The sequence below is a fragment of the Schistocerca serialis genome, chromosome 4 (genome assembly GCF_023864345.2).
Source record: "Schistocerca serialis cubense isolate TAMUIC-IGC-003099 chromosome 4, iqSchSeri2.2, whole genome shotgun sequence".
Classification (NCBI taxonomy): domain Eukaryota; kingdom Metazoa; phylum Arthropoda; class Insecta; order Orthoptera; family Acrididae; genus Schistocerca; species Schistocerca serialis.
In genome coordinates this window covers 470521403-470543535 of record NC_064641.1, presented here as the reverse complement: position 1 = coordinate 470543535, position 22133 = coordinate 470521403, and the positions used below count along the sequence as shown (strand labels likewise).

Sequence of the window (22133 nt, the reverse complement as noted above, 5' to 3'; positions counted from 1 at the left end):
TGATTCTGTACTGATGCAGTCTTCAAGATGTTACAGATCAACAAAAATTTTTCATGGCCTTTGACGTAAACTATGCTGTCTTTATGATCATAAATTCGGAGTGGTATTGCCATATTTTCATAGGACGCTCCTTCAGCATTCCACGACATTCTATGATGATGGTGAGTCAGCCAAGCGATGGTTCGAAGATTCTGTACTATATTAAACTGTTTAGGTGAAGCAGCGATTGTAGAATACTTCGTCAACATTTGTCCAGTGTTCTAGGTTGCGGTGAATGCAACATATTCAAACGCAAACTGCTCGCACTCTTCGTAAAAACCCTGGATATCGACAACTATACTGACACTCTGAGATTCCGTTGTGAGATATGATGTATGTGGTGCTACACCTCTACATTTACACTGCAAGTTGTGTGATTCCTGTGAGAGGTGAGTAATTTACGAGATGATCGTATACTAGTAACACATATGCTGCTGTGCCTGGAGGGATGTTTTGCGATGATTCAAATTCAGTACGAACGTCTACAGTACCAGATTTCACGTTCTCGTTTTGCTTGGAGTAATCAATTACCACGATAGGTGCTAACTCTTTAAACTTCTTAGGACTGGGTATATGGTTAAATTAATCACATTCATAGTAAGAAGAGCAAAACCACACATACATATTACACAGTAGATCAACAATGCTTTTGCTCCAGTCAAGCTGTAAGTTATCATATGGAAAAACTCTGACTTTAGGTACATTTTAGCACTGGCTAGTTTGCAGTTGTCAAATTCACTCGAACAGTTTTTCGGACTCCCCTCTCCTGTCTGTTTGCAGCACTAAAATAATAAATCGAGGCATTTCTCGGTGAAAATATGATGTAATCGTCCAAGATTCTCTTCATGTCTCTGGAAGGAATGGATACTCGTAAAGTTCACATGAATGCAAAATGGTGGTAATTGGACTCTCGCGTGCAACGCACTCAAAACTTTCAAGCGTTCTTTGGCTGATACCGATAAAAGAGGTGCTTCACACAGCAGTTTATCCAACATAATGTTACTATGATCTTCTGACCCTCCCTGAATATATGAATTATTATCCGTAGCACATTAGAAAAGAATTAGCTCCAGCTTAGCATCATTATAATGCGTGTATTACCTGTAAAGAGGCCATGAAAATTTTGAGCGGGATGTAGGCGCTAAAGAGGGATCGCCTTTGACGATTTTTTCTTCTTGAGTGGCAAGGTGTGAGAAATAGTTTCACGGCCACTTCCCTAATTTGCTTGCAAAGGGACTTGGGCTCTCTGTGGGTTCTTGAGTCATTTGAAGGTGTTGGTTAGGTAGTTGTACGAGTGAGTGACAGTAACTATTTACATGTAAAATACCGAATAACTGAAGATTACATCATCTTTGATGGTCCTGTGGGGGTGCAATAATGGCTCGAGCCACCTTGTATTTGTGCCAATGTCGTAGTAGGGCCTGGCCTACATTCGCAAGTTGGCGGACATTTCCCCGATACTCGTCTCATTTTTGAAAAAGACGAGTTGCCTGGTCTTTTATCTTCTCAGCTACGTATTTTTCTCCAGTCAGCTCGTGTATTTCTCTCCTCCTGGACCACCTTGGGGCGCCTAGGCTCCACTTCAAACACCTGTTTTATAGTGGTTACAAACTGCGTGTATTAGAGTCCCCAAGACGTCGACCCATACAGTAGGGAGGGTTGTACCGTTGCTCTATAGTTTTAATTTCGTTGACGAGTTTAGATTTCTACTCGTGAAAAACGGCTTGAATGCCTGGATCATCATCATAGTATTCAATTTTCTATCTCGTATGTATAGGATATGTCATCCCTTTATCCAGCGTCACTCCCAGGTATTCCGTCGTCGTAGTCCAGGTATTGGCTGTCCACTGATGGCAAGACGCGTCCTCAGTTACGGCCGTTTCTTCGTAAATAGTATTGCTGCAGTTTCCGTAGGGTTTAGGGCGATTTTATTGCTCTTTGCCCGTTGTTCGGAGACGATAAGTTGTCGCTGCATCCTGTTGACAAGTTGCTCGATGTTCCTTCCAGAGGCTAGGAAGGCCGTGTCATCGGCGTACAGACTGGCGGTGACGTGTTGAATGGTGGGTATGTTGTTAATATACGAATTAAACAGGCATGGCGATATCACCGCTCCCTGTGGGATGCCAGCTGAGACAGTTTTCAGTGATGATTTCTTCCCATCTATTTGTACAAACAGACGCCTGTCCTGCAAAATGCTATCAATCAGCTTGATGTAACAGTCGGGGAGACGGGTTTGATCGACTAGTTTGACTATAAGCTTGTCACGCCACACCAGATCGTATGCCTTTTCGACATCTAGGAAAACTCCAACTGTGGAGTTCCGTCTATTCAGGGTGAGTTGTAAGAACTCTGTGATCCGAAGCAGCTGAAGCTCCGCCGATAACCGTGGCTGGACGCCAAACTGTTCGTGGCGAATGATGTTATTTTCTTCCAGATAATCTTTGAGACGCTGTAACAGCACCCATTCCAATATTTTGTCTAGTGTGGACAACAGAGTAATTGTGCGGTAGCTGTCTGGCAACGTTGAGTTTTTTCCTCTTTTGGGAATAGGGATCGTCCTCACCGTCTTCCAGTCTGCTGGGACGTAGGCGTTGAGTAAGCAGCTGTTGATTATTCGAGTTAAGGGAACGATGGCCTTTCTCGGAAGATGTTTACGTTCGGCGTTGATCACAGAGTCCTTACCAGGAGCTGAGTTGTTCATCTCGAGTTTTTTTAACTTCAGCAGGAGTGCTAAGAACAGGCCTCTGTTGTTTGGGGAGTTGGCGGAAGTCGGCGATTCGCTGTCGGATACAGTCCTCTTCCCTTGCGTCCTCTGCATCCTGTGGGGGTGGAGCTGACATGTGGTGTTCATATACGTCGGCACACAATTCAGCCTGGCCAAGAGAGTCGTATATGAGACCATCGGGTCCGCGTATTGCTGTCTTTGGTGGTCTTAGTTGGCGTAGTGCCCTGACAAGTAGCCACTCTTTCCTAGTCTGGAGAAACATGTCGTCCATCTTTGTTTCCCAGAGGTCTTCCCGCCATAATTCAGCTCGGCGGCGTAGCTCCCGGGACAAACGATGCATCAGTCGGCTATCTTCTGGATGTCTGTATCGTTGCCATCTTTTTCTGCATTCTGGGCTATGCTTAATGTCGGTGATGTGAGGACGGAATGTTTCAAACTGATGCTCATGACGAAAGATATCAGTCGCTGCACGTCTTGTCATTCTGGGTGATGCTTAATGTCGGTGAGGTGAGGAGGGAATGTTTCAAACTGATGCTCATGACGAAAGATATCAGTCGCTGCACGTCTTGTTGCCCGTTGGGTTTTAGCTGTCAAAGTTACCAAAGCGATGTCAATTTCCGAATTGCAGAGTCTGCTTGGGTCGCCGGGCATTACGGTTGAGGTATGTTGCAAAGAGATCCCAGTTAACGGCTATGGAGCTTGGAGGTGGTACTGGGAGGCCGCCACTCTCCAGAAGTCCGAGAACTTGTAGATAAGAGGACGGGTCCTGGACGGTCTTGAGCTGCAGATTTGCAGCGATATTTTTAAAAATCGCTGTATCGAGAACGTCAGACTCCTGGACGGCGAACTCAGGGAGGCGTGTCGGCTCCCGTGGTCCATAGATGGTCGCTTGAAGATGGTTCTCTAGATCGTAGAGTAGCTGTCCCTTTCGGCTGTCTCTCCTTGAATGCCAAGTTCTTCTCCCAGCAAGACCTTATTAAATCTGTCGAAAACAGCATGAAGATCTCTGGCCACCAACTGTTTCTTGGGGTGAAGATACGCCGGTACCAGAGTTATGTTTCCTATTGCCGTGAAGATTGTAAATGCTGTGGCTTCCAGTGTTTACAGACGGTAGATCTTCTTGATGATGTCGTATGGTGTTTTTGACGAACACTGCAGTTCCACCACCTCGTTGTCCAACCTGGTCCGTCCTACAACCATGCATGTTGCGTAATTTGAAACTAGCCACCTCCGTCAGATGCGTTTCCGATATCAGAACTATGTCCAACCTACGCCGATTAGAAAATTCGTTCAGTTCAGTTTGTTTGCGTCTAGCTCTATTTGAATTCCAAATGCGGGGTCGGAGGTGTCTTGCAAAACTTGGAAATTTGTGGTAAGATCTTATGGGACCAAACTGCGGAGGTCATAGGTCCCGAAGCATACACAATACTTAAGCTAACTTAAAGTAACTTACGCTAAGAACATTACACACACCCATGCCCAAGGGAGGACTCGAACCTCCGACGGAGGGGGCTGCGCGGACGTGACAAGACGCCTCAGAACGCGCGGCTACCCCGCGCGGCGAGGTGTCTTGTTCTGTGGCCGTTACCCATTCCTTGTTGTTGTTGTTGTGGTCCTCAGTCCTGAGACTGGTTTGATACAGCTCTCCATGCTACTCTATCCTGTGCAAGTTTCTTCATCTCCCAGTACCTACTGCAGCCTACATCCTTCTGAATCTGCTTAGTGTATTCATCTCTTGCTCTCCCTCTACGATTTTTACCCTCCACGCTACCCTCCAGTACTAAATTGGTGATCCCTTGATGCCTCAGAACATGTCCTACCAACCGATCCCTTCTTCTAATCAAGTTGTGCCACAAACTCCTCCCCAATTCTATTCAATACCTCCTCATTAGTTATGTGATCTACCCATCTAATCTTCAGCATTCTTCTGTAGCACCACATTTCGAGAGCTTCTATTCTCTTCTTGTCTAAACTATTTATCGTCCATGTTTCACTTCCATACATGGCTACAATCCATACAAATACCTTCAGAAACGACTTCCTGACACTTAAATCAATACTTGATGTTAACAAATTTCCCTTCTTCAGAAACGCTTTCCTTGCCATTGCCATTTTATATCCTCTCTACTTCGATCATCATCAGTTATTTTGCTCCCCAAATAGCAAAACTCCGTTACTACTTTAAGTGTCTCATTTCCTAATCTAATTCCTCAGCATCACCCGACTTACTTCGACTACATTCCATTATCCTCGTTTTGCTTTTGTTGATATTCATCTTATACCCTCTTTTCAAGACAATGTCCATTCCGTTCAACTGCTCTTCCAAGTCCTTTGCTGTCTCTGACAGAATTACAATGTCATCGGCGAACCTCAAAGTTTTTATTTCTTCCCCAGTGGATTTTAATTCCTACTCCGAACCTTTCTTTTGTTTCCTTCACTGCTTCCTCAATATACAGACTGAATAGCATCGGGGAGAGGCTACAACCCTGTCTCACTCCCTTCCCAACCACTGCTTCCCTTTCATGTCCCTCGACTCTTATAACTGCCATCTGGTTTCTGTACAAATTGTAAATAGCCTTTCGCTCCATGAATTTTACCCCTGCCACCTTCAGAATTTGAAAGAGAGTATTTCAGTCAATATTGTCAAAAGCTTTCTCTACGTCTACAAATGCTAGAATCGTAGGTTTGCCTTTCCTTAATCTTACTTCTAAGATAAGTCGTAGAGTCAGTATTTCTTCACGTGTTCCAACATTTCTACGGAATCCGAACTGATCTTCCCCGAGGTCAGCTTGTACCAGTTTTTCCATTCGTCTGTAAAGAAGGCGCGTTAGTATTTTGCAGCTGTGACTTATTAAACTGATAGTTCGGTAATTTTCACACCTGTCAACACCTGCTTTCTTTGGCGATTGAAATTATTATATTCTTCTTGAAGTCTGAGGGAATTTCGCCTGTCTCATACATCTTGCTCACCAGATGGTAGAGTTTTGTCAGAGCCGGCTCTCCCAAGGCTGTCAGTAGTTCTAATGGAATGTTGTCTACTCCCGGGGCCTTGTTTCGACTCTGGTCTTTCAGTGCTCTGTCAAACTCTTCACGCAGTATCATATCTCCCATTTCATCTACCTTCTCTTTCATTTCCGTAATATTGTCTTCAAGAACGTCGCCCCTGTATAGACCCTCTATATACACTCCTGGAAATGGAAAAAAGAACACATTGACACCGGTGTGTCAGACCCACCATACTTGCTCCGGACACTGCGAGAGGGCTGTACAAGCAATGCTCACACGCACGGCACAGCGGACACACCAGGAACCGCGGTGTTGGCCGTCGAATGGCGCTAGCTGCGCAGCATTTGTGCACCGCCGCCGTCAGTGTCAGCCAGTTTGCCTTGGCATACGGAGCTCCATCGCAGCCTTTAACACTGGTAGCATGCCGCGACAGCGTGGACGTGAACCGTATGTGCAGTTGACGGACTTTGAGCGAGGGCGTATAGTGGGCATGCGGGAGGCCGGGTGGACGTACCGCCGAATTGCTCAACACGTGGGGCGTGAGGTCTCCACAGTACATCGATGTTGTCGCCAGTGGTCGGCGGAAGGTGCACGTGCCCGTCGACCTGGGACCGGACCGCAGCGACGCACGGATGCACGCCAAGACCGTAGGATCTTACGCAGTGCCGTAGGGGACCGCACCGCCACTTCCCAGCAAATTAGGGACACTGTTGCTCCTGGGGTATCGGCGAGGACCATTCGCAACCGTCTCCATGAAGCTGGGCTACGGTCCCGCACACCGTTAGGCCGTCTTCCGCTCACGCCCCAACATCGTGCAGCCCGCCTCCAGTGGTGTCGCGACAGGCGTGAATGGAGGGACGAATGGAGACGTGTCGTCTTCAGCGATGAGAGTCGCTTCTGCCTTGGTGCCAATGATGGTCGTATGCGTGTTTGGCGCCGTGCAGGTGAGCGCCACAATCAGGACTGCATACGACCGAGGCACACAGGGCCAACACCCGGCATCATGGTGTGGGGAGCGATCTCCTACACTGGCCGTACACCACTGGTGATCGTCGAGGGGACACTGAATAGTGCACGGTACATCCAAACCGTCATCGAACCCATCGTTCTACCATTCCTAGACCGGCAAGGGAACTTGCTGTTCCAACAGGACAATGCACGTCCGCATGTATCCCGTGCCACCCAACGTGCTCTAGAAGGTGTAAGTCAACTACCCTGGCCAGCAAGATCTCCGGATCTCTCCCCCATTGAGCATGTTTGGGACTGGATGAAGCGTCGTTTCACGCGGTCTGCACGTCCAGCACGAACGCTGGTCCATCTGAGACGCCAGGTGGAAATGGCACGGCAAGCCGTTCCGCAGGACTACATCCAGCATCTCTACGATCGTCTCCATGGGAGAATAGCAGCCTGCATTTCTGCGAAAGGTGGATATACACTGTACTAGTGCCGACATTGTGCATGCTCTGTTGCCTGTGTCTATGTGCCTGTGGTTCTGTCAGTGTGATCATGTGATGTATCTGACCCCAGGAATGTGTCAATAAAGTTTCCCCTTCCTGGGACAATGAATTCACGGTGTTCTTATTTCAATTTCCAGGAGTGTACTTCTTCCACCTTTCTGCTTTCCCTTCTTTGCTTAGAACTGTGTTTCCATCTGGGCTCTTGATATTCATGCAAGTGGTTCTCTTTTCTCCAAAGATCTCTTTAAATTTCCTGTAGGCAGTATTTATCTTACCCCTCGTGAGATAAACCTCTACATCCTTACATTTGTCCTCTAGCCATCCCTGCTTAGCCATTTTGCACTTCCTGTCGATCTCATTTTTGAGACGTTTGTATTCCTTTTTGCCTGCTTCACTTACTGCATTTTTGTATTTTCTCCTTTCATCAATTAAATTCAGTATCTCTTCTGTTACTCAAGGATTTCTACTAGTCCTCGATTTTTTACCTACTTCATCCTCTGCTGCCTTATTTCATTCCTCAAAGCTACCCATTCCTTAAGGAGCGGTAAAAGCCTTGATTATTCCCTCCACCAGCGTGAGGATTCCAGTGAGTTTTTGTTGAAGTTGTACAAGGAGGGCTGCCATGTCCGATAAGGCCGGTGTCAAGGTGCCTAGTGTGGCTGTAGTAGGCGCAGATGTTGCAGGTTGGTCTCTCCTAGGCGACAGTGTGTGTGCATAGGATCGTGAAATCCGTCCCCTTGGAATCCTCTGTAGGGCAGCTGACATTTGGGGCTGTCCCAATGGCTGTTGTTCTGGTGCCTCACAGTCCATCTTGTTAGTGGTCTGGCCGTGCGGTTCTAGGTGCTGCAGTCCGGAACAGCGGGACTGCTACGGTCGCAGGTTCGAATCCTGCCTCGGGCATGGATGTGTGTGATGTCCTTAGGTTAGTTAGGTTTAAGTAGTTCTAAGTTCTATGGGACTGACGACCTAAGATGTTAAGTCCCATACTGCTCATCAGAGCCTCTTTTTTTTTTTTTTTTTTTTTTGCTAGTGGTCGCTGGTGTTGTCGATTATTGAATGATCTGCGCCGTCGGGTTCTTGGCCTACTGTTGCGGCTGGACTTTATATTCCTGGAGGAGTGCCTGGTATTTTTAGCAGCCGCGCCATGGGGCTCAGTGGTCTTTGTCACAGTTAGGACATTTTGCTTTGTATGTGCAGGGCAGGCTGCGGTCTTTGGTTCGATGGTCTCCAGCGCACTTTACGCAGCGGGGTGCCATTCCGCAATAATTTGCCGTATGCTCGAAGCTTTGACAGTTTTTGCACTGTGTCGGCCCATCCTTGGACCGATAATCTTCAATGCGCACCCTCGTCTAGAGAAGGTACCGGATGTCGTAGATTTTATGGCTCTTTCGCCTTAGGAAGGCTGACATAGTACGTGGGCAGCCTAACTAATTCACCACTGACTTGATCTCCTTCTCTCCTTTTATACTGATGTATCCTGGCGTGGAGGGTTCCTTTCTCAATTAGTGCTTGTTGACGTTCCGTGACCTGGGCAGGCAGTCGTTTGATCACCACCTTAAGTTTCTTTTCCTGAAGCGGTTGATGTGTGAAGTGTGGCAACTCGTAGGCCTCAAAAAATTTCAGAGCCTTTCTTTGACCCTCAAATGACTCGAAATGGTATTTAATCCGGTCCATCTCGAAGATGGCCTTCAGGGTCCCGGAGAGTTTTTGTTGTAGCGCATTATTCAGTTCCACATACTGGCCAGTATGATAAATCGTCACTGGTGGAGCACATTTTCGTTTCGCTACGTCAGATGCTGCAGTAGCTTGTTGTTCCGACGTTCCTAGTTTGAGGTTTCGTGTCTGCGTGGAGATGTCCTTTTTGTCATCTCCGGGGGTAACAGGTGCGAACCTATTGGTAGTCTCAGTCGTCTCAGCTGGTCGTTTCTGAGGCTTCGCTTCTTCTTTCATATTTCTCCGATAGTGCCGTTTGTGTCGCACTAGGACGAAATCATCCGTTTCTGCAAAGCTGTCGTCTCTTTCCAGTGGCTCTTGATCCATCAATTCCATGTTCTAGCCGAATTCCAGCGGTGTCGTCCTGTCCTGACCCACATCAGGTTCGTCGTGAACGACGCCACCACGCGGAGGGTACGAGTTTTCTTCGTCCGCGAAGGTTTCTATTTTGCGCGCCACCGACGGCTTCCGCGAGCACTCTTGTTTACCGGTAGAAGCGGTGTTGGTGTCAGTTGGGCCTGCTGTTCTGTCGTCGCTGAGCCGCCAGGCGGTTGCATAGCTCAGCCCGAGTGAAACGTTGAAATCTATCGGGCCTGTGACGTCTCCGTCAGATGTCCATCTGCCGGAGCCGAAGTCGTCATAAGTGGAGAGGCCGAGGGGGCCTGCGGCGGGGCAGACCCCGCCGACCGGCGATCGACCCCCTCCCACGCGCGCGCTGCACGGTTTGCTCGCGTTGACATCGCGCTCTCGACTGTGCGACGCAGCTGTGAGGACAGCCTGTACAAGGTTGCTTGAATAAGCGCCTGTCAATACTCTCGCTGTCTGACTGTACGCCCCGGTGTAAATCTGCCCTCACTGTCACCATTTCTCCCACTCATTCTCACAAGTAGCTGCCCAGAGTAGGACAGTTGGCTACAATACTCCAGAGTAGAGTACTCAATCTTTTATGTTGAGTATCAAACTTTCACCTGCACTATGTATACCTATTACAGCAGTCGACAAAATGACGCGGTACCATACCCAGAAAACTTTTATGTCGACTGACTCTGGCCGCGGAAGCCTACGCAATTCTATTACAGCAGGTTTAACAATATCGCGTTCCTTACATTTAGAACCTTTCATTCGTTTCTTGGAGTCGTTGTCTTTCCTGTCTGTATCAGGCGTAGGACCTATATAAAATTTTGGCACGTGCTTGCATCCCTTTCGATAGCTGCTTGACACAAGTTGTAGTTTTGAAGAAGAATAGCTTTGATAAACCCAGTATTGTCTCTGATTTCGTATTCTCAGTCTGTACTGCATCCGTAGTTAAACATGCAGGGTTGGTACCTAGCACATATGGCTCATCCTTTCTGGCCCCATGTATGGTGTCTAAACCTTTTCCTTGTGTTTGTTAATGTAATCGTTAGTAGTGTTTCCTTCTTCTTCTTCTTCTTCTTCTTCTTCTTCTCCTGTTCTTCTGCCTCAATCTGTGATTTGTGAGGATTTTTTCTGACTTTCAGTTACTGGTTTAAATGGCTCTGAGAGAAAATGTTCCCGTTGCAAATGTCTTAATTATAGTAATCGTAATTTCCGTCGAATAGCCTTTTGTGCATCGATTGATCTTCGCCATCGACATCGCGTCATATACAAAACCATTTTCGAGGTGGTGTATGACTTATACACTGAAGCGCCAAAGAAACATGTATAGGCATGCGTATTCAAATACCGGCATATCTAAACAGCAGAATACGTATCTGCGGAGGGCAACGCCTATATAGGACAACAAGTGTCTGGCGCAGTTGTTAGATCGATCACTGTTGCTAAATGGGGATTTTCCCGTACGACATTTCACGAGTGTGCCGTGAATATCAGGAATCTGGTAAAACATCAAATCTCCGACATTGATGCGGCTGGAAAAAGATCCTGCAAGAATGGGACCAACGACAATTGAAGAGAATCGTTCAACGTGACAGAAATGAACCCTTCCCCAAATTGGTCCAGGTTTCAGTGCTGGGCCATCAACCAGGGTCAGCCTGCGAACCATTCAACATCGAGACGGATTTCGGAGCCGAAGGCCCACTCGTGTACCCTTGATCACTGCACGACACAAATCTTTATGCCTCGCCTGGGCTCGTCAACACCGACATTAGACTGTTGATGACAGGAGAAATGTTGCCTGGTCGGACGAGTCTCGTTTCAAATTGTATCGAGCGGATGAGCGTGTACGGGTATGAAGACAGCCTCATAAATCCATGGACCTTGCATGTTAGCAGGGGACTGTTCAAGCTGGTGAAGGGTCTGCGTTGTTTCCATGTTTTTGTCGAACCCCTGTACCTCTGCAAAGCCAGGAGGGAATTATTGAATCCCTGGCACACAGAAATACTGCTGCAGGTGAACCAGTAATGTATTAAGGAGATGGTCATAATGTTTTGGCTCGTCAGTGAGTGTCTTAATTTCCTGGCAGAGGGGCAGCACAGACAAGTACTCAGTTATGCATGTCAGTTCTATGAGTAATTTCATCTCCAATCGACAAATCGCGTACTACAAGTGTAACTTTTTTTTTCTGCATTAGTTATACTCCTGGGGCCCATACCTTTGCCTGCGTTCAGTGAGTGCGAGTAAGTGAAGTATGAAAATAGGAGAAGCAATACGTTATCCCGGCTCCTGTTCTGCTATGGACACACATTATCATATATGTTAGTCTTAACATATCTGAATGTCAGTTATCAGTCTGAGTAATGATTTATTATTTGCATATTATTTTCTAGATGCCATTGACGGCGTCAGAAAGATGTTTCCATTACATTTTATATTTTATCTTTCTTTCAGTAGCCCGCATCTCGTGGTCGTGTGGTAGCGTTCTCGCTTCCCACGCCCGGGTTCCCGGGTTCGATTCCCGGCGGGGTCAGGGATTTTCTCTGCCTCGTGATGGCTGGGTGTTGTGTGCTGTCCTTAGGTTAGTTAGGATTAAGTAGTTCTAAGTTCTAGGGGACTTATGACCACAGCAGTTGAGTCCCATAGTGCTCAGAGCCATTCAATTATGATTATGATTTCTTTCAGTTGCTTGTATCCTACAGAATAAAAGAATCGTCGATCAGTATAATATTTCTGTCTTCTTCTTGGAATAGACTTCATAGTTTCCAGTTCTGTGTGTTTACTTCTGTGTAATTCCTTTGCTTCTTTGCAATGTTGCTCGGGTTTTTATGTGAGAGGCCTCTACCTTTACGTGGTACACAGATGTAGCACAGTGAATATTTATCGTGGGCATCGCATTCATTGCAGACGGTAACTCTCTGGTTATCCCTTCAGTGGTGAGTTCTGCTGTATCCGCCTGGTAGTCGTTTCCTCCGCACCAGGCAGGCCGTGTGGGCAGCTACCCTGCCAGGAGGTCGCGCGTTAACGGCCCTCGTCAGAACAGAGATATGTTCATCGTATGGCAGGGGATGTTTACCGCAGAGTTACAAGTCGCCTACATAGCAACTGGGGGGCGCCAACCTTGGAGACAGGCAAGCGAGCGCTGTCGGTAGGGCACTATTTTGCTACGTCAGGTCAAGGGTCCTCGTAGCACCGTGCGAATATCGATCCGCACCCGACTATTTAGGCCCCGTCCGACCTCATTAGCATTTCAGTTCCAGCGCTGACAGTTGGCAGTACCAGCAGTTTCGTCTAAGCGCTCCATGCCGCAGGCCTGCTCCAGTTCGTCCTGACCTGCACCAGCAGCACGTCGGCCGCCATACGCCGGCAGCACCGGCCCAGTAACGTCCCAAGTCTTCACGCAGCCACTACAGCGGCTCTGCGGTTTGTTGTGTAGGCACACCACAGATAACGTCACAGGAGAGATATTTCTGTTGTATGTAGCTGTATGGATGTTTCATAAAAAATTGCGTAAAAATAGCTGGATATGAATTCATCTATCATAAAACCATATAAAATGTGTGATGGACGGATGAGTTACATATCCAGTTAATGTTCACTTCTTATGGCTTTATGGCGGATGGGTTGTAACCTTCCAACAGAAAAAATAATTATAATATTCACATTTAGTGTAACCTCGCAACAGAAAAATTTCATTTAAGTTCCCAAGAGAAAAATTTCTTTCCAATAATAAAATTTCAAGTTTTAATGTGACCTTCCATTAAAGACTGACTGCATGTCGAGATTAATAAATCTTGACGACAGCAACGTTGTGTCACGGCCCTGTGAAATCATCCTGAATAAACTGAAAAATTCTTACCTCACAATGGTGTCGCCGGATTACGCTATCTATATATCTGCCCCTATAAGAAATTTTCGGCACAGCCCAGTGGAATGCTGACCACTAGATTTTCTTCGTAGGAAAACAACTGATTTTCTTTTGCTTAATCAACATGAGTATGCACAGGAAAAATTCGTAAAATCTTTAAACTCAGATAAATGGCTGGCAAAAGTTTTCTTCAGAACAAAAGTTATTATTGAAACATTTCTGCAAGGAATTACATGGGACTTTAACATTACAATTTTGGTTAAATCAGTTGTGGCAACTAACATATGCACGCTGCAACAAAGAACAATAATCTTTTTTTCTTTTACCTTATACCACATCGCTCAGGCACCGCCATTGCTCTGCGCGACCGGCCCAACACAAGTCAACCGCTGCACTGCCCTTTCCTAGCTTCATAACTCACGTGCTCTGTGCGAGCTACAAAACACGACTCCTCTCGGCGAGCTACTAAACTCGACTTACTGCCAACACTGCTCTGACCTGCGATTCTATTGTAGCATAGGTATTCCATATCTCAGGCAGCGCGTGAGCAATCCATCGAAATTACATCTGCTCAAGTGCGCTAGCGAATAGTAATGAACCCCTAATGAACCCCTTACAGGGTTACACATCGAGCTGCTTTTACGCAATATCATGATACGGCAAAAGAGTGAACTGCGTCATTGATATTAACTAACTTCGCAACAAAGACTGTTTTTATTCTGAAATAATTCAAAACTAGTTGCTAGCACCCTGCCATAATGCAATTGGAATTTTTTTTGTGTACATATTCTTCCAAATAAATTGTAATTGAGTTTCGTTTTGTTAATAAACGTATTCTTTTAAAAGTGTCTTCGATCACTCCTCAGTACGAGGATAGATTAAGTTCACTGTTAAGTAAGTGTTCGGGTTAGTCATCTGTCTGTATCTTCATAAGAGCTCCACAAGCCATCTTGCAGTGTGTGGCGGAGGGTACATGGTGTAGCAGGCGCATCCCCTCCAACCTCGTCCCGCACCCTTCCTTATTCCATTCGCGGATGGTAAGCGAGCCGAAACACAGTCGACACCCTTCCAAACACGTCCGAATTTCTCTAGTTTTTGGTGTCGTTGCATGAAATTTATGATGCCTGTAGTAGTTTGTGTCTTGAGTCATTTTGGAAGTTGGCTCCCGGGATTCTGTAAATAATGCTATCCGTGATGTGTATCGTCTAACTTGTAGCTGCACCAGATTCTGAAATCCACATATCCAACGTTTTGTTCTACCTCAACAGGAGCAGTCATTGTTGTCACCATACTATTTAATAAAATCGAATCGTCGCTCTTCTAACAAATGGCCTAAGTAACTGCACTCTCTCGAAAACTGTCCACAATTGACTACCTTCCGCTGAGGCGGCTCCTGTTATTATGGTGTTTGTGACGACATCCCTATGACGTCAGATAAACCCAATGTCAGAATTATAAGGCGTCTTCAACATAAACTGAAGAGCCAGAGAGAAACTGGTGCACCCGCCTAATATAGTGTAGGCCCCCCACGAGCACGCAGAAGTGCCCCAACACGACGTGGCATGGTCTCGACTAATGTCTGAAGTAGTCATCATCATCATCTTGGACAGTTTCCAGCCACTGGCTGGGTCTGTCGGGAACACAAGCCTCTCCATCGTGTTCTGTCTTTCCACCATTCCCCCTCTTCCACCTTGATCCAGTTCTCTCCTCTTCTCGCTACACATTCCTTCACTCCCTTCACCCATCTATCTCTTGGTCTTCCCCTGGGCCTTTTCCCCTCCAGTTGCAGATCAAACATCCTCTTTGGAATTCTTCCCTCATCCATTCTCTTCATGTGTCCATACCACTGCAGTCTTGATTTTTCTATCCTGTCCTGTACTGGTTCCTCCTTTAGTCTTTCCCTCACATACACATTTCGCAATCTGTCTCGTCTTGTTACACTCAACCTGCTCCTCTGGAACTTCATTTCACTAGCTTGTATTCTACTTTTGTCGCTTTTATGCATTACCCATGTCTCACTTCCGTATGCCAATATGGGGACAAAGTAGGTTCGGTATATAATTCCCTTGGATTTCTGTGGCACCTCCTTGCTCCAAATAAGCCCCCTAATGCATTTGAAGAACTGCCCTGCTTTTCTGCACCTTTCATTTATTTCCATTGCGTTTCCCCCCTTACTTTCAATCATGCTTCCCAGGTACTTGAAGTTCTCTACCACTTGTAGTTTTACCCCTCCACAAGTTATATCCACATTTGGCCTATTCTTCTTCCTTGTTGTGACAATTATTTCACTTTTCTTTGCAGAGAAATGCATTCCATATTGTGCTGCCGTTGCCTCCCATACATCTAACTGCTCTTGCACCTCCTTCTCGCAATTTCCCCATAACATCAGGTCATCGGCAAAAAGCACTGCTTTCATTTTATGATCTCCAATTGCATCTGATACTTGCTGTAGGATTTCATCCATAACAATAATAAACAATAAAGGTGAAAGTGCACTTCCCTGTCGCAGCCCATTTTCCAGCTTGAACCATGCAGTACGTTCCCTCCCCACTTTCACACAACTCTCACTTCCCTCATACATTTTTCTGACTTTTTGTGTTATCTCTTCATCTATCCCTTTTGCTTTCAGCACATCCCAGAGCTTGTCCCTATAGATACTGTCATACGCCTTCTCAATATCTAAAAAGGCCATGATTAAGTCCTTCCCGTACTCATAGTGCCTTTCCTGCAGTTGCCTTACCGCAAATATGAGGTCCGCTGTTGATCTTCCCGGTCTGAAACCATACTGCTCCTCTTGCAGTCTACTTTCAATACTGCTTCTTATTCTCTTCTCCAGGATCTTTTCATAGATTTTTCCACAGTGGCATAGCAGGGTAATTCCTCTGTAGTTCTCACATCTCCTTTTATCCCCTTTCTTGAAGATCGGGACTATAATTCCTTTCTTCCAATCCTCAGGAATTCTGTTCTCCTTCCACTCCACCCTCAGCACTCTGTATAGCCATTGGGTTCCTACTTCTCCTGCTGCTCGTATCATATCCACTGTTACTTCGTCCCAACCTGGTGCCTTGCCCCCTTTCATCCTCTTTATGGCTTCTTCCACTTCATTCCAAGTTAGATCATCAATTTCCCCACTATTATAATCGTTTGCTGCCTTAGGCTCTCCATCGCTGTTAGTTACCCGCTTGGCGGCATTCAACAGATCTTCAAAGTACTCCTTCCAAATCTTTTTGAGCTCATGCATTTCCTCCACAACTCTTCCATTATTATCCATGATCCTCAGGCACTCGCTTCTGTCGTTCCTCTTATTTCTTACCATGGTGTAAAGTACTTTTTTGTTCCCTTCACTGTCCTCTTCTAACATTCTTGTCCATTTTTCCATCCACTTCTTCTTCTCCGCCCTTACTATGGTCTGTGCCGCTTTCTTGCTTTCCTTATATTTTACCCTAGCTTCCTCTGTTCGGGTCTGGAACCATTCTCTGAAGGCTTTGTTCTTTCGAAGTACTGCCTCTTTACATATGTGGTTCCACCATGGGGTTTCCTTAAATCTCCTCTTTGTGCTAGTTCTTCCGCACACAGTCTCAGCTGCCTCAACTAGAGCCCTCTTAAAATCTCCCCATTTTTCTTCCACTGTTCTCTGATCTTCCTTTGGCAGCTTCTTCCTGATCAGTGTCTGGTACTGGGTCCTCCGTTCATCCTCTTTCAGCATCCATGTCTTCAACCTTTTCTCCTGTATGTCTGTTGCCCTCCTATCTTTTTTCTCTCTCAGGGTGGCTACCAACAGCCGATGGTCACTGTCTAAGGCCTCAGACGGAATGACCTTAACATCTGTGAGGCTGCTCATCATCTGCCTATCCACTAGTACATAGTCTACTACTGAAGTAGTGCTGGAGGGAACTGACACTATGAATCTTGCAGCGCTGTCCATAAATACAGAAGAACGGAAGGAGGTGGGGGAATCTCTTCTGAACACCAGATATGCTCAATAATGTTCATGACTGGGGTGTTTGGCGGCCAGCGGAAGTGTTTAACCTCAGAAGAGTGTTCTTGGAGCCACTCTGTAGTATTTATGGACGTGTGGAGCGTTGCGTTGTACTGCTGGAATTGCCCAAGCCCGTCGGAATGCACAATAGACATGAATGGATGCAGATGATCAGACAGGATGATTACGTACGTGTCACCTGTCACAGTCGTATCTAGTAGTATCAGGGGCCCCATATCGTTCCAACTGCAGACGCCCCATACCATTACGGAGTCTCCACCAGCTTGATCAGTCCCCTCCAGACGTGCATGGTCCATGGGTTTATGAGGTTGTCTTCATACCCGTACACGTTCATCCGCTCGATACAATTTGAAACGAGACTCTTCCCATCAGGCAACATGTTTCCAGTCATCAATAGTCCAATGTTGGTGTTGACGGGCCCAGGAGAGGCGTAAAGCTTTGTTTCATGCAGTCATCAAGGGTACACAACTGGGCCTTCGGCTTCGATGATGTTTCGTTGAATCGTTCGCACGCTGACACTTGTTGATGGCCCAGCATCGAAATCTGCTGCACTTCTATCACGTTGAACGATTCTCTTACGTCGTCGTTGGTCCCGTTCTTGCAGATCTTTTTCCGGCCGCACCAATGTCGGAGATTAGATGTTTTACCGGATTCCTGATACCGCGGTACACTCGTGAAATTGTCGTACGGGAAAATCCCCACTTCATCGCTACCTCGGAGATGCGGTTTCCCATCGCTCGTGCGTGGACTGTAACACCACCTTCAAACTCACTTAAATCTTGGTAACATGCGATTGTAGCGGCAGTAACCGATCTGACAACTGCGTCATCAACTTGCTGTTTTATATAGGCGTTGTCGACACAGCAACGTATTCTTCCTGTATACTTGTCTCTGTATTTGAAAACGGATGCCTATACCAGTTTCTTTGGCGCTCCATTATAGATTTCTATATTTTTCAAAGATGCTGGAGGCCAATTTTCAGTATGATAAAAATAGTGTATAAAGACAATCTCGTAGGTCAACGATGCGTTTGTATCAGTGTCTTAATTAATTAATATCAATTAGATCATTGTAATTTAAATAAAACAAGTACCTGCATCGACCTTGTACATCGACTATGTTACTTCACTTACTTGAGAATGCTCTTTGCAGGAAATATCGGAAAGTAACTCGAACAGCACCCTCACCTAAGGATTTGCAGGTTTAGCTCACGGAAGCTATTACCTCACCTAGAATAACAATTCTGGGTTCCAATAAATGTTGGTAAGTGTAGGGCAATTGCTAAAAGGGAGACTACATACGAGAATTTGAATCACTCAAAGAAAGCTAGTAAATTAAAAAGGAGACCCTGAAAACAAGGTTCAGTTGCCTAATTGGAAAGGTTTTTAACGCATTTTTATTAGGTCGCTCTCTTGTGTACAATTTTTGCAGTTGATTTTAAATTAATTTCTCGATGAGCCAGATGCTCGAAACTTCCAACATAGCTCAGAACTGGATAACAGTGTAAGATTAACGAGCTTTCTGGTCTAGTGCGTGACAGAAGATACTGTGTTCTACGGTTATTTTCTCCTTTTCCTGTACCACTTGAGAATGTAAGAACGGGAGCTCCAAGAAAACTGTGAGAGCTGGATTCTTTGTAATTTTTACCTTCGAGGTCTTTTCGTGAGATAATCGTAGGAGGAGGAAATGTAGTAATTGACTCAGGTAAAGACACTGAAATAATCCTGAAATTTAGCACATGTCTGTGTTGTAGGCTCATCAAAGTTTTTCAAATCGACTGAAAAATTTACACGCACACGAGGTAAAAAACAGAAAACAATTATTTAAATAAAAAACTTTTTAGTATAATGCGTATATAAAACGGACTAAGAAGCACAAAAAATTTCTTCTTGCCTTGGTGTAGATTCCTAGCCCCTTACAGACAGCCCTAAAAATTTGTGCTTGTGAATTTTTAACAGCTATGACAATGCTGACAGAGAACAAAACGGAAACCGTGGGACACGTGCAATACACAACAATTTATGCAAACCCTCCCTGTTATCTATTGCAAATGCCACACGTTTTTAGTTTCAAATTCTGTAAGTATTTCCATAGCTGTTAAAGATTCACAACCACTATGTGTATGGGGTTAGGAATCTGTATGTGGCTATTTTATACTTTTTAGTCCAATTTAGAAACGTGTAATATTAAAATGTCTTTTATTTAAATAATTTCGCTTTCTTACGCCGCCATAAACACCATTCCGTCACGAAGTGTGAGAGCATTGTGCGTGAGTGCGTCTGTTTACTGTAGGTGACTGTAATGGGTGTGAATGTGCGTATTTGAGTATGGTGATCGTGTTGGAGATGATGAGAAGAGCAAGAGGATGAAATATGGTGCCAGGACTTAGCCTTCTCCTCACGAAAAACATCAAGAGGGCCGCCAAGCTTAACGTCCCCATCCGACGTACGGATCACCTTTAACAATGTCACATGGCATCACCTTATAAAATACTGTTGAGAAGTTTGGAATTTAATCCAGGACATTTCGGCAAAGACTGGTGATCAGGAACTTTACTACCCCGCACCCTCTGTCCCATCTGCCGTAATAGTAAAGGGAAAATTGTCAACAGCACGCGGCGTACTCTATCGGCCGCCCATCCACCGAGTACTGACCACACCCGACTGTGGTTAACTTCAGTGATCTGACGGGAATCGGTGTATCCATCTCTACACCGCCGCTGACATGGTAAAGTAAGCATATGTACACACTGGTCACCAAAATTAAAGCAAAAAACGGAATTTTTGCAAGGTTTCATTTATTTTACCATAAAACTGTGTAAACAGGTGATAGCAAAGCAGAAATAATGTAAAGAATACAGATCCTAAACAACTAAAACATGCGTAACGGTAGACAAAAATGTTCCGCTTTTTTTTAACTTCACGGATTTACACACACATTCCTACAACTGATTAATGTGCCCACCTTTGGCAAAAGTACAGACCTGACAACGACGGGACATGCAGCGAATGATGTCATCAATTTCATGTTGAGGCAATAACGCCCCTTCTTCCTGCAGAGCCGCTCGCAAGTCTTGGGGAGTGATCGGTGGGTGCAGACGTGTTGAAACCCGTCTGCGCAGTGCATCCCAGACATGCTCTATGGGATTCAAGTCGGAAGAGCGAGCAGGCCACGCCATGCGTTCAATATCTTCCTTTCCCAATAAAACATCAACCACACGTGCTCTACGAGGGCGAGCGTTATTGTCCATCAGTACAAAGTCTGGGCCCACAGCACCTTACAACAGCCGGGATGAGTTTCCAACATATCGTCAAGATACCTAACAGCAGTTAAACCTTACCGAATCACCAGTACAATTTTCTGAAGAGCTGTTAGAGTGATCATTATAATCCCTGCGCACACTTTCAGGGATCCTCCTCGAAATCCGTCTCTTTTCACAGTGTCTGGGTCCCAACATCGTATTCCACATTCCCTCCAGAGGCGAATCCGTCGAGAATCACTCTCCAGACCGAATCAGGACTCATCTGTAAGAAAAACATTGGACCGCTCTTCGACCATCTAGATGGCATACTGTAGGCGTTCCTTTCTGTGAAGACGCGATGGAGGCACACATACATAAAGTCTCCGACAATAAAGGCCACCCTGCCGAAGCCTCCGATACAGCGCTTGCCTCGATACAACACATACAGCGTATGCTGCGAGGACAGATGCCAGTTGCCGTGCAGTACTAAGGAGGTCCCGTTGTACTCTTACAGCCAAATAATTGTTTCTCTTTCTGATGTCGCACGTGATCGGCCCTGCCCTGGTCTTTGGGACACTGTTTCGGTCTCTATAAACTGCTGCCACCTCCGAGAAACAACAGAACGATTCATGTTAAACCATCGGGCCACATCAGTTTGCGACTGTCCTCTCCACTGCAGAGTCTGGCAGGCAACTTATCTGTGCCATACTGCACTGTCTGTGACTATTTAAACAGCGATTGTGGACTACCCGACAAATGCTACCCCGTTTTGATAATTGACCTGACGTCATCGCTGTCGTGGTTGTCCGTCGACCGGAATGTCATCTGCAGAACACGATTGTAGCGGCGCCTGTTGACAGTTGGTATGATTATATCGTGACGAAACGGAGAAATAGAGGTTTGCCGTTTTAATTTTGGACACCAATGTAGATCGATGTGGTAAGTGATTGTCAATTTCAAGCAATTTTATGTTGTAGCCGAAAGTGTCTGTTACGTTACATCAGAACCAACTTTTATTACGAGAAAATCTAGCTTCTAATGGACAATTGGCTTCTTTCTGATCCAGTAGATTAGGAGTAGATCGAGTGCTCACAATCGAGCTTTGATTTAGAAAACAGCTGAGAGTTCAGTAGAATATCACACCGTGGCACTCTCAAGCTGGCTAAACAAACCTACCACGCATCGTGCAGCTCTTAATTAACTCTTTTCTGTCTCTTCCATAAAGCCCACTTGGAAATGGCCTCTTGGCACACGAACAGTGCTCAGGAATTGGACGATCGAGGATGTGATGAGGGACCACTCCAGTAAGTGTATTACACTTCCTCAGGGTCTTCCGTAACATCTGAGTTTGTCACCTGACTTTGCGGTGACCCAAACTATGCCCCGCAGCTCCCCTCTTTTGTATCTACACTTGGCAGGATCAAGTAATATTTTTTCGGTGCATAAATAGCCAAACTGTGGTTGATGATACGTTTGTTCATGCGACCAACAGTTTCTTTAATGAACAACTGTTTTTTTTTTTTTACTTTGCAATACAACCAGATTATAACATACGTAAGTAGTACGATTGTAGTGTTTGAATTATACATATCACCTTGAGTAATTTTGGTATCATTCTCATTTATCTCCTTTTAATACGTTTAATTATAAAAGAGCTCTATAAAGAAAAATTATTCCTTTGAGCGCAATGTTTACTTACTGCACACTATAAAAATCCTGCCGTTCGTAAT

General features: G+C 45.6%; 1 protein-coding gene across 1 annotated transcript in view; it reads right to left on the bottom strand.

Moving 5' to 3' along the window:
* Positions 1–9279: 9279 nt before the first annotated feature.
* The window catches only part of LOC126474543 (triokinase/FMN cyclase-like), a 176942-nt gene continuing 164088 nt past the window's right edge, over positions 9280–22133 (bottom strand). The window contains exon 3 of the mRNA XM_050102016.1: positions 9280–9717. Within this exon, the coding sequence (XP_049957973.1) occupies positions 9280–9717 (438 nt within the window). The remainder of the gene's footprint in view (positions 9718–22133) is intronic.